General features: G+C 35.9%; 1 protein-coding gene across 2 annotated transcripts in view; it reads left to right on the forward strand.

Annotated features, from left to right (window-relative positions):
* ARHGAP11A (Rho GTPase activating protein 11A) overlaps positions 1-10,689 on the forward strand; it is a 12,447-nt gene extending 1,758 nt beyond the window's left edge. Inside the window, exons 2-12 of one of the 2 annotated variants that reach the window (XM_027879299.1) lie at positions 1,521-1,591; positions 1,918-2,014; positions 2,517-2,767; positions 3,239-3,399; positions 3,507-3,653; positions 4,903-4,977; positions 5,619-5,786; positions 7,010-7,145; positions 7,477-7,585; positions 8,403-8,550; positions 8,958-10,689. In XM_027879299.1, the coding sequence (XP_027735100.1) occupies positions 1,521-1,591; positions 1,918-2,014; positions 2,517-2,767; positions 3,239-3,399; positions 3,507-3,653; positions 4,903-4,977; positions 5,619-5,786; positions 7,010-7,145; positions 7,477-7,585; positions 8,403-8,550; positions 8,958-10,543 (2,949 nt within the window). In that variant the 3' untranslated portion in view covers positions 10,544-10,689. The remainder of the gene's footprint in view (positions 1-1,520; positions 1,592-1,917; positions 2,015-2,516; positions 2,768-3,238; positions 3,400-3,506; positions 3,654-4,902; positions 4,978-5,618; positions 5,787-7,009; positions 7,146-7,476; positions 7,586-8,402; positions 8,551-8,957) is intronic. The other variant, XM_027879300.1, reaches the window with a different exon arrangement.
* Positions 10,690-12,085: the final 1,396 nt, after the last annotated feature.

Raw genomic sequence — 12,085 nt, forward strand, 5'->3', positions numbered from 1 at the left:
ATATAAGCCAAAGAAGTTGTGAAAGCACATGCTGGAGTTGGAGTTGGGTGCTTTGAAAAGGGAGAAAGCAAGACTTAAGTTAGAATTAGTTTTTCCCCCCTTGTCAATATCAAGCATCTGGTTCTAGACTTTTCTTTCTTTTTCCATTTGAAGGGAAGGTAATAAGAACTGTGTGTAATATATGCATGTCTTAATAAAAGATGTCTATATTACTGTCTGTAATACTTAAATTGTATGTAAGGAAGAAAATTAAATTTAAATAACCACTGAGTGAAGCAGGAAAAGCTACAGAATAGCATTTGTTTTGCTGTGGGCATTTTATTTCTGTTGTAAGGGAACAGACATAATTTTATTGATTTTACTGCCTGTTAACTAAGAACTTAAATCACAACTTCAGGTACTTCACACAAAACCTAGGGAAGTGAGCAAATCAGGACTTGTAAATGTTGAATTACAAACCACTGGAATTCTCCATTATGCAGTCGTGTAAATACAGAAAAAAAAATTATCTCTTGGAGTTAATTTTCTTTTTTGTAGTTTTGGTAGCAACCTGGAACACAATGGCAGGTGTGTTGCTTCTCTTTCCTTATCATGTTATGTTTGTTTTCTGTAGGACAGATAGGCCCAAAGTGGCCTAATGGGTTAGTTACTGATTAACAATTTTTCTGATATGGTCAGCACTTAAAGTTTCGGGTGTAGCTGACCAAGAGGTTGCATTCATCTCTAATAACAAGTTGGGCATGATCCCAATCCTCTTCTGCTTGGGAGAGGAACTGGCTTGCGTGTTCTGTAAATAGAAATGTAAAAGAGGTGAGGTAAGGAAATAAAAGTAAATAAAAGTTGAAATGTGGGCTTTTATAACTGACACAACTGTGCAGCAACCCCAGATAAACATTTAAAAAATGCTGTAGGTGAACATCAGTAGTAATGACTGAATAGATTGCTAATTTTCTAATACATAACAGATACTTTAATATCTTGCTAAAATGCTAACTAGGAGAGTTCAGAACATTTTTATAGATTATTCTCCTGAGTTTAATCCTCCCTGAAACAGCAATCATGAATGTCTGAGATGAAGAAAAAAGTACTTTAAAAAAAAGAAAAAGGAAGTTATTGCAATTGTCTTATGTTGATTTTTTTTAAAAAATAGGCTTTAGTCAATTTGAAAAGCTAAGGTGAGATTCCAAAACAATCTGGTTAGTATCCTTACTGATTTGAGAGTCCTATAAGAAAACTGACTTCTTGTAAAATTAAAAGTGTAAAACATACTGCAGAAAACCTTTGTGCTCTTTCACAATCTCTAGGGTGTTACCTGTAACTAGAATCAGTGTAGTCTTTGATACCTAGATGACAGTGCTCTTCCAGACAATACCTCCAGACAATACTGTCTTATCTGAAAGACTTTGTGTTTTGTCTTAACTACCTTTATGTTTGTACTTGTGGAGTATGTGCTTTTTTGTAATATGTAGTTGATAATTATATCAACTTTCGAGTAATATTAATTGAATTTTGTATTTTAGGGTAAAATCTTTGGAACATCTTTTTATGCGCTACCACGATCACTTGTGCCAGAATATGGTTACATTCCAAGGTAAATTAACAATGTATAATTTTACACCTACTTTTTTCTCTTTATAGTATTGAACCCTTGTCAGGAGAAGGAATGAAATAGTTCTTCCAGGTCTGCTAAAGCTTATGGTAGATATAGGAATAGTTTCAGCTAGGGAATGAGGGACACAGAAGTTAGATGGGGAATTCAGAGCCACAGCTCTCATTCAGTTGTATTTCTTTATACTTCTCGTCACTGGGGGAAATTATTCTATGTATAAAGTTTTATAACAAAACTATGAAATAGTTTTTCTGGAAAAAAACAAGCTTTTTTCTGAGCATCAAAGTATGTTTCTGTACTTTTCTCAGCTTTCTTGTTGAGGCTTGTGAATATTTGGAAGAACACGTTCATACTGAAGGACTCTTCAGAAAGTCTGGATCTCTTGTTCGTTTAAAGGCTTTGAAGGTATTCTGTAAAGCTGCTCTTGTTTTTCTTAGTAAGCTGCATTTCACTAGATCATCTGCATGTTTTAATTTTTGGACTCTTTTCAGTCATATTCAAGTTTTAATATTGGAAGTAGATTGGTAACATTATGTGCTTTAGAAATGAGAAGATCTAGTCCAAAAACTGACAGGCTTCCCTTTATTTTTAAAACGTTTTGGCCTGGTGACTGAACAAGCTCATTTACAGTTGTGCACACTGGATACTGTGAGGATATTTGTTTAGCAATGTTCTCCTAGAGGGTGTGTACATGGGAAACATGTAAATCACACATGTGCTCTGACAGCATTGCCTGTGTCTCACTGTAGATACTATAGTTGGGTAACACCTGACAAGGCTGAAACTAACTATGGGGAAGGTGTGATTGTCTTTTCTGACTTGTGGATTAATGAGGATTAATGCCTAAACTTAAAAATCTGATGATATGTTGAAGACTTTAAATCATGTTTCTTGTGAAAAATTTCAGAGTAAACTGGATCAGGGTGAGAACTGCCTCTCAGCTGCGCTGCCATGTGATGTTGCAGGGCTTCTCAAACAGTTCTTTAGAGAGCTGCCAGAACCCATCCTTCCGCCTCACCTGCACGAAGGCCTTGTCAAAGCTCAGCAGCTCGGAAATGAGAGGAAAATTGCAACTGTGTTGCTGTCGTGTTTGATGGCCGACAGAATAATTGAAACTTTGAGATACTTTTTCAACTTTCTGAGAACTGTGTCATTAAGGTGAGTGTACAGAGAATGCTTGTAAACAGGCCTTATTCCTTTAGCGACTTCTCTTTCCAGGCAAGTGCTCTAACTTTCTGTGAGTGGTTTGAACTTTAAACTTCTTTATCTGCAGACATTCATTAGAATTCAGTCATGGTCTTTTATTTCATAAATCTCCAAGCTGGAGATTTGACTTTGTTCAAGCTGTATTTCTCATTCTTCTTTGGAAAGCAAAATTGCCGTAATCTAACTGATATTTTGCATTCTCCAAAACTGAAGGTGGTATATAACCTCTATCCTCCTGATTTCAATGACATAGTCGTGCAGTTACCTGGCTTGGTATGCATAAATCTACACATTAATCTCGTCTTGTTATGTAAGCACTTGAGTGAATTATTCCATTTTTATTTTTTTAACTGCATTTGTCTTATTTGTTCTTTTCACTGCTGATGTCCTGATAACTTGTATAAAAAACCTTTTCCTGTTAAGATCCAATGAAAACAGAATGGATAGCAGTAATCTGGCAGTGATTTTTGCTCCCAACCTCTTGCACTCAAATGAAAATGAAAAGATGTCAGCTAATATGGAAAAAAAAATTCGCTTGCAAGCTGCTGTTGTGGAAACACTTATTGACCATGCAGCAGAAATCGGTAGGTTGATAAATGTTTATCAAAATGTCTCATTTTACTAACCTGTATGCAGTTTTTCTTTTCATCTTTTAAGAATAATTTAAAAATATATTTCTTAACTAATCCAGGGCAAGTACCAGAATTTATCTTGGAAAAGATTCCTGCAATGTTGGGCATTGATGTCTTTCAATCTACTCCCTCACTGTGGGGCCAGGAAGACAGTGAAAATGAATCTCCCAGTGAATGTAAGAGGAGGAGGCACCGAAGTGTTGGGGGTAGGTATGTTTTGTGAAAGTTTCAAAACCAAAAATAGAATTGAAACTTCAAGTATCCTGATCCTAAGTGCTTGCTTTGTCCAAAAGCAAAATAGACATCTGTGAAACCTGTTGGGCTTGGTTTGCAAAATCTAAATAAGACTTCAGTAATCGTGTTACTTTATTTTATATTTACTCTGAGTTTATTCTAGTGTGTCTGTTGTCTACCAAAAAATAGATTTCGGTTTGTATGGATTTGTGAAGCCAAATTAATATTCCAGCCTTTGGTTGAGTCAGCTGCAGATCCTGTTGCAAAACAGTAAAAGTTGATTTTTTTTTTTTGTTCTGTTATGGTTAGGTTTGGGCTTTTTTTACTGGTTTTGAAATGATACTTCAACACATACCTTGATAAGTCAAGTCTTGAGAAAGTAAGGATACAAATGGCAAGTCTGTTTTTAATTAGAGTAGCTAATTTGTGTTTTGAAGTGTAACTTTGATATTATTGGATACTGTGTGCTCTGGTGTCATGGATCTAGGGGTTTGGTGTGATTTTTTGGTTTGGTTTTTTTTGTTTGGTTTGGTTTTGTTTTTTTTTTTCAGTTTTCAATAGGGTTGGGTGGGGTTTTTTTCCAAAATGTGGACAATCAAATGGTATATTCTCTGTTCTGCACTCTCAGAGGAAATACTGTGGAATACATTTACCTGATGATTAAAATCCACTATTACACTGATCTTTTATGTATTGCTATAAAAATATAGGTATGTATTTAGCTTGTGTAGCTGGAGTGTTAATCCTCACAGCAATTGAAATTAAGGGTGTATGATTGTATATGTTTAACCAAGGCATGTTTTGTTGTGTAATATGCTTTACCACTGAAGAAGGGAGACCATCCAGAGTTGCAAAGTGATAAACACGAATGTTAACATTTTGAGGAGAATCAGTTAGAATTTGGTAGTTCTGTGGAACATGTTCCAATAGTAGGCAGGTGGTGCTCTTTTTTAAGATGTAGTACAACATAGCATTACTACATTTTAAGTTTCCAGATACCATAAAAGTACCAAAGCTTGTAGTTTACTAAGCTTTCCTGTGAACACATGGAAATACAATTGTAGGTTGCAATAGCACTATAGGTTTTGGTACCTGAAACAACTATTTAAACTGATATGCTTTATTTCTCCCTGAAAAGAATACAGTTTAAAGTTGGGTTGAAAATAGAGCAAGACAAACTTCACATTTAAATTTGATTGCTTGGTGTGTCTTGCATTTCAGATATTGTTAGTGGAGCATTGAATAAATTTAAATCTAACAGAACACCCTCCACTACACCCCAGCAAGACAAAAGTGGTAGGTATTGGTGCATTTGTACTAAATAAAGCCCATGCAGTATCTTCAGTATTTGTTAACTATATTCCACAAATTTTTTTTAACTGAAGAATTAGAACTTAATTGAATTTAAATTATTTAAAACTGTGAATATAGATATATATTTATTGAGGATACTGCATTTACTGTAATTCTTGGAGCAGCTATAATCACTGCAGCAGTGGGCTGTGTGGTTTACTTCCGGGATTACACAACCAAACTTGCGCTTTTTAGCTAATGCACACTAAGGCTTCAGTGCAGTAGTGCAGCATTTTATCATCTTGGGAATGAATTTGCCAGGACTGAAATTCTTTCACACTTACTCTGTCTCCTAAACTAATGGTATATGGCTATACTTTTACTTCCTCCTAATACCTATTTTGTTAATTAATGTGTGGGTTTGAATTTTCCTTTCTGGTACTCTAAACTTGCAAAAAACCCCAACAAAATAAAAAACTTCCCCCTAAGCCATACTGATTGTTTGCCTGTTCAAAATGCATGCACTTCGGCTAAGCTTTTACAACAATTTTCTTTCAGAGTTAAAAAACCCAGAACAATTATTTATTTTAGTAAACTCTCAAACTTTTAAGCTGTTATTACCAATTTGATTTTCTTTATTTCAGTCCTTTCATCAGTGACTCCAGTGGTTCTTACTCCAAGTACCAAGCGTAAACTTCCAACTGATTGCTCTCAGGGCTTGTCCAGCAAGAAGAGACGGTCTTTTAAGCATAGTTTTGCCTTTGAGTTCTTACCAACTAGCATTTTTAACAGCAGCTCAACACCAGCATCAGGTACGGTGCCTTCACTTTTTCCTCTTGGCTGGGAGTGGTTGGTTGTGGCTTTTTAATTTAAGTGTAGAGTCTTCTGTTCTTGTTAGGCAGACACTGATGCTCATTACTTTAGTGTACCTTGCACAACTTCCCTATCTTGGTACATAGTGTATGTTTATGTACGTTAGTAGTGTCATGTCACATGGATTGAGCAAAAGCATAAGTCTTCTATTATCTCTGACTTGCAGTCCTGATGTCCTTTTACTTTTTCCATCCCTTTCTATCGTTGAGGTTATTTATAATTCTGTTTCTGTTTTAACACACAAATCCGTGAAGACTGCCTATGCTTCCAACCTCTTGAAAGTTGTTGCCTTCTGTCTCCTAAATGCATAAATAGCTGATCTTAGCTCTATGTGAAATATGATTGTGGCTATTATAAAGGTTCGTTCTTGTATCCAGTCACTTCTTGTTTTCTCTAGATGCTAAATAACCTCAAAACTCTAAAGAATAATTTTTACTTTTATTTGATAGTGTTTTAGTACTGCTTTATTCTACTAGAGCGCTTTCAACTGTCAGGCTCTTCTGCAGATCCTGGGTTTTTTTTTTATTTGGTTCTTTAATGTCCTGCCAACTCAAGTTAGACTGAAAAAAATTTCTAGGTTGGCTTTTTCTTTTGCCTGAAGATTATTTCACCCCCCCTCAAATGAGTGATCTAAAACTTACTGCTTTTGTTTATTAAATCATTTCATGTTCTCTGAAATTCTTGGTTTTGTGCATAAGCAAATCAAAACAGTGACGGTTTGTAAAGCTAGTATAATGCATGTGTTTTGTAAAAAAAGTTGAGTTGTAGAACAGCAACTCTTGAGGGTTTCTTTAACTCTTCTGGCTAGGTATGTAAAAAAAAATAAATACTGCAAATAATATTGAGACTGAATCTAATTTTTCTTATTAAGTTCCTAATTTGAGGAACTGATCTGATGATAACAGCGTGGAAATTTACTTGAAGTAGTGATATCAGCAGCATGTAATTAATTGCATTCCAGCCACTTTTATGGATGCTTCAAGGAACAGCTTCATTTAATAGTAAAGTGGAAGTCAAATTAATTTCAAACCAGCACTCCACAAAATAAGCAAACAAATCTTGTGCTGTTTAAAAACCTATTCTTTACTGTGTTAACTGTTAAGTCTTTACCTGAAAAAATGTGACTATTTTAAATCATATAAATATAATTTTGTTCCTGTAGTTCACTTTGAAGCAAGTCCCTGTGTGTCTCTTGAGTCATCACAAACTTCACTATCTCCTTCAACCATGGGTGAAAATCATCTGTCTAGTACAGGGAACAGAAGAAGCAAAAGACTTGCAAACAAAAAGTTATACAGGTAATTTGCCTTAACTCTCAGAACATAAAAAATTGGAAAGATGGGTCTACACCTCTTGACTCATGATATGTAAAGTCTCAACCTGTCTCTAAAATTATCTTTTTTGGTAGCAACTTGGATAGTAATCTTAAAGTGACCAGATCTTCCAGTGTGGCAAAATGGAGCTCAAAACAAAATAAGAACTGGTATAGTAGCTTCCTGTGCCTAGTAAAAAAAGGTTGGCAAGAAGGCAATAAAGTAAAACTAGAGGAAATAACTGTAAATGTCAGGATATTTTCACTGCCCTCCTGAAGTTTTTTTATGTGTCACTTCTTCCCCTCTCTCCTCCCAGGGCTGAATCAGGAAAGACAGGTTGTTTTTCTCCTAAGATAAGCCGAAAAGAAATGGTTCGTAGGTCATTGCGCTTGAAATTTGGTTTGGGGAAAAGCAATAGAGAACAGGTAAGTATTCTGCTTTTAACCCAGTCTTCTTGTTAGTGTGCAGATTTTAATCCAAACTCTTGGGCCCTGATTTCCAGTAGCAAGAGGGACTTATTTTGTAATGGAGGGGATCACAATATTAACTGGACCTACTAGCTGTCAAGTACAAGAAGCCTGAGGTTTATTTTCATAGCAGTAACTGATCAGCTTGTACTCTGTTTGGTTGGGATGGGGCAAGAGGCTGAGGGAGGGGCAGCTGACTTGAATTAACCAAGGAGCGATTCTGTGCCATGTGATGTCAAGCTCACTAATAAAACTGGGATGGGGGTAGTTTTTTTAAAGTAGCCACTGCTCAGGGGCTTGTTGAGAATTGATCTACCTGCTATAAGTGAAGGCCTTTGTATGGTGTGGGTTTGGAGTTTTTTGTTTGTTTGCTTTTGTCTGTGATGTGTGTGTGTCTTTCCCTTTTTACCTTTCCAATTGTCCCCCTCATCCTGTTGGGGAATGGGGAAAGCGAGCATGTGGCTGGATGGGAGCTTGCCTGCCAACTGGGATCAATCCCATCACACTTGTAGGGATGTAGATCAGTAGGTCTCACAGCTCCTGAACTTCTGACCCTGCAAAGGCTATGCAGAGAATCACTGTTCAGGGTGTGATTAAGTCTGCCTTACTGCAGGTAGGCTGTTCTCTACCTAGGTCTACAGAGAATCAAGGGAAGATAAAATATGGCCAAGAAAAGGCTGCTATGACTGATTTGCATAGCCTTTTCCTGGAGGTTCATTTGTAAATGAGATTACAAGTTTATATAAAAGCAACTAACACTTTGTGTTTGTTCAAGAATATTGTACCAGGATGTACAGTTGGCAATAGATCTGAAAATATTGGAAGGCGTCTTGCAAGTCAGCAAGGTTTGGAAAGCAGAACGGAATGTGTGAAAGGAGATGGACTCTTCAGCCCGTATATCAATGAAAAATATCCTAAGAAAGGTAATTATCTTACTGAGTATATTAGATGGGGAAAACTTTTACTTTTTTTTGTAAAGCAAAAGTAACTTTATGGATAAAAGTATAAAAGCAGTTGAATAAAAGTGTACTTCTAGCTAAAGTTACTTGAGTGTTAGTGGCTTCTGGGGAAAAAGAACTGGTTTAGAACAGACTTGTTGTGTTTCTTGTGTGTTTTAGTAGTTCTGTTTTGTTAGTTAAGCAAGATGAGATGCATGATTTCAGTTCTTAATATTGCAACATTTTTTCACATTTCTGAAATTTAAGGGAGTAACAGTGTCTTTAAATTTAGTGCTGCTTGGACAATTAGTTTTTTAGTAATAATTTTGCCTATAATTGTTGTTAAAATCACAAGATACTATTCTTAACCACTGATATTTATTTATTTTAAGGTTCGAGGAATGTAAGCAAGTCAGAAGAAAACTTGCTAACTCCAAAATGTGACAATAAGGTAGTTCACCGAATGTCATGGAATAGTCCTGCTGTTATGGATTCTCAGGTGATCAGTAAGAGTGAGCAGATTCTGCCAGGACACCCTGAAATGAGAGCTGGCTCTTCAGAATCTGTTTCATTATCTGGAAAGCCACCAGTTGTTCCAGATGAATTCAAATCCTCAACTGTAAGCAAACAAGACAACAGCTTGGAACTTGTGCTTTCTGAAGAGGAAAGTAATTCAACTGCAGAAACATTACTGAAAGTTAAGCAAGCCTTCTCTGCATCTGGAAGTATTTGTCACAATTTGATAGGTGATAAATCTTCCCTCATGAATGTAGCAAGTGAAACATTAAATGAAATTCTGTGTGACACTGGGCTCAATCCAGGGAAAGAATTGTTAGCTGAAGAAGTTTCTGAAAATCTAGGAAATATAAAATCCAGAGAGCTGTTGCACCAATTTAATCAATCTTCTGCTGCTGATAAACAGCAGTCAAAAACCCCTGAAATTAAAGTTTTGGAGAAAAGAAACTTCAAAACATCTCTTGAGATTGAACTTCAGGTCCCAAAACTAGATACAAAAAATGTAACAGAATTTCCTGTGCCTCAAGTACCAGACAGGGAAGACAAGTTGACTGTTCAGAACAGTTCAACAAAAGATGACTTAAACAAATTAGATTTCTTTGGAAGGAAAGAGGAAATAGAATTAATACACTCACAAAAAGCTGAAAACTGTGTGGTAAAATGCTGTAATTTAGAAGAAGGTACTGCTAAACTTTCTTCGGCAGGACAGCTTCCTACTTCACAGTTGCCTAAATTGCAAAATAACGTAGGCAACCAATACTTGAAAGCTGAAAATTCTGATAAAACTTTAACTAAAACATCAACTGTTTCTGACCGTGGAAAGGTTTCTGACCACATACAGTGGTTCAACAAGCTTTCATTAAATGATCCAAGTTCTGCAAGCGAAACTAAACCACCTCTGAAGTTTCAACGTACTCCAGTTAGACAGTCTGTAAGAAGAATGAATTCTTTGTTGGAGGCTAACAGACGATCTGTAAGCTCTCAGCCACTTAAATCAAGCAGTGTTGGTTCGCCACTTGTTAAATCTTTGAGCTGTGATTCTGCACTATTCTCCTGCACAGAAAAGCCCTCAAAGAGTTCCATGGTTTTGCCATGCAGGAGTGAAAGTATGTGTGACCAAATTTCTATATGTCATAAGCAGCTAAACTTAACATCCAAATCACATTGCAGGCCATCAAATCCATCAGACAAGCCTGATGTTTCTGTTAGATCTGCTGGAATCCATGATCAAAAAGTGACTGTTCATCCATCAAAGTCTGTTCTAGAAGATCTAACCAATCATGAAACGGTTAAATCTGGTTTGAAAGTTAATGCAAATATAAATATTCAGGGTGTTGCCCCAGAAAAATCTACAATCACAAGAAGTGCTCCAGGAAAAGAAAGAGTTCGTTACAGAGGTTCTCCAAAGAATCCAATATCTACAGTGAAATTGCTACCAACTGCAAAGCCAGTAGACTTATAAGACCAAATATCGTGGCTAAGTGGGTTCATTGTAACTTGGTTAACCTTTTGAAAAACCTGAATTTTAATTTTTTTTTAGCTCTAATTATTTGTAATTTTTGATTTATTTTAACTGTATGAGTCATGGAGATGTACAAATATTAATTTGTTTTGAGGTTTTCTTCTAAAGCAAAAATAACCTGTTTCTACAAATATTTGTGTTATATCTCAAATTTGATTATATAAGCTTCTAAAAACATGCTGCATCTCCCAAAACAGTTTTTGCAGTATTTAGATTAAGTGCCAAGTTTAAAAAACCCCCACACTTCTCAAATATTTAAAACAAAACTAACAGACATGTAAAAGAAAATATCTTGATGCTGATTAGTGGTAGTTAAAGTTATTTACTTTTTAGTTTCAAGGGTATTGTAGCACTACCCAGTGCTACTAAGTTGGATCTTGTATGAGCTCTATGCCTTTTGAGACAATTTTTTGATTTCGATTGGAGTAAATTGGGAATATATTTTCCTTGTTGTGTAGGTGAATATCAGAATAAAAACTCATGCTTGCACACACTGGAGAATTAATAGAACACGTGGAAAACAAATGTGAAGTTTATTCAAAAAGCAAGAAGTCTTAATAACATCATCCAGTGATGTGCTCTGCAATAGGTACCAAGTATTTTCAGTTGTGAGCGGTAAAATGTGTCTTAATGTGAGAGGGAGTTTTAACTTATTTTTAGAGCAATAGAATAGTGTTAACTAGATGGTGCAGAAGTCAGTTTTAGATGCTGAAAGTGTTGCAAGAGACGAATGCAAGACCCTATAGTGTGTTAAAAGTTGATTTGCACAAGCAAATGTTTGTATTTTTTAGAATGAAAACTGTTTGTTTGTCATCAGTTGTAAAATTATTTAAGAGTAAACACTTGAGAATTGTTTATTGGCAAAATGTTAGAGCTGAAGCACTGGATATTTTGGTTTTAATAAAACCATTATTTTTTTCCCTTTTCTGAAGTTGTTCTTCTATAATGACTTAAAAAGTTAGATTATGTTGTTATATGCAGACTGTAGACACCAAAATTAGTAACTCTGAGAAAACTGAAGTCAGAAGCAAATCTGTTCTGGCTGTCTTTTTTTGTTCATCTTAGATACAGGTTGGTGGTTCTCACAACTAGCAAAAGGCGTGGTGCAACACAGTTTATCGGCAATAGTCTTCTCACCTTAAACAGTATGTTAATCAAAGGTAATAGTTCTTTCTGTTCCCTGCCTCTTTCCCCGTGTGTCTGCCAGCTTGCAAGGTGAATGGGTTCAGCTGGTTGATCTGTTGGAAATTTCCTCTCTCACTTGGTTTGCTACATTACTGTGAAGATCTAGCACTATGGAAACAGCCTTGAGAATATCTTAGCAGGATCACTTGGTGTTGTGGTTAAATATGAAGCTTAAGTTTCATAAACTGAAGCTCCACTTTCATGAAGTAAAGAAGTCGATGTAACAGTTCACCACCATCCAAAGAGGAAGCTCCTGCTCTTGGCAACACGCTCTTACCCTCTGCCTTTAGCTGGTGT

The sequence above is a fragment of the Empidonax traillii genome, unplaced genomic scaffold (genome assembly GCF_003031625.1).
Source record: "Empidonax traillii isolate 1590-97213 ecotype Southwest subspecies unplaced genomic scaffold, ASM303162v1 scaffold53:size2875158, whole genome shotgun sequence".
Taxonomy (NCBI): domain Eukaryota; kingdom Metazoa; phylum Chordata; class Aves; order Passeriformes; family Tyrannidae; genus Empidonax; species Empidonax traillii.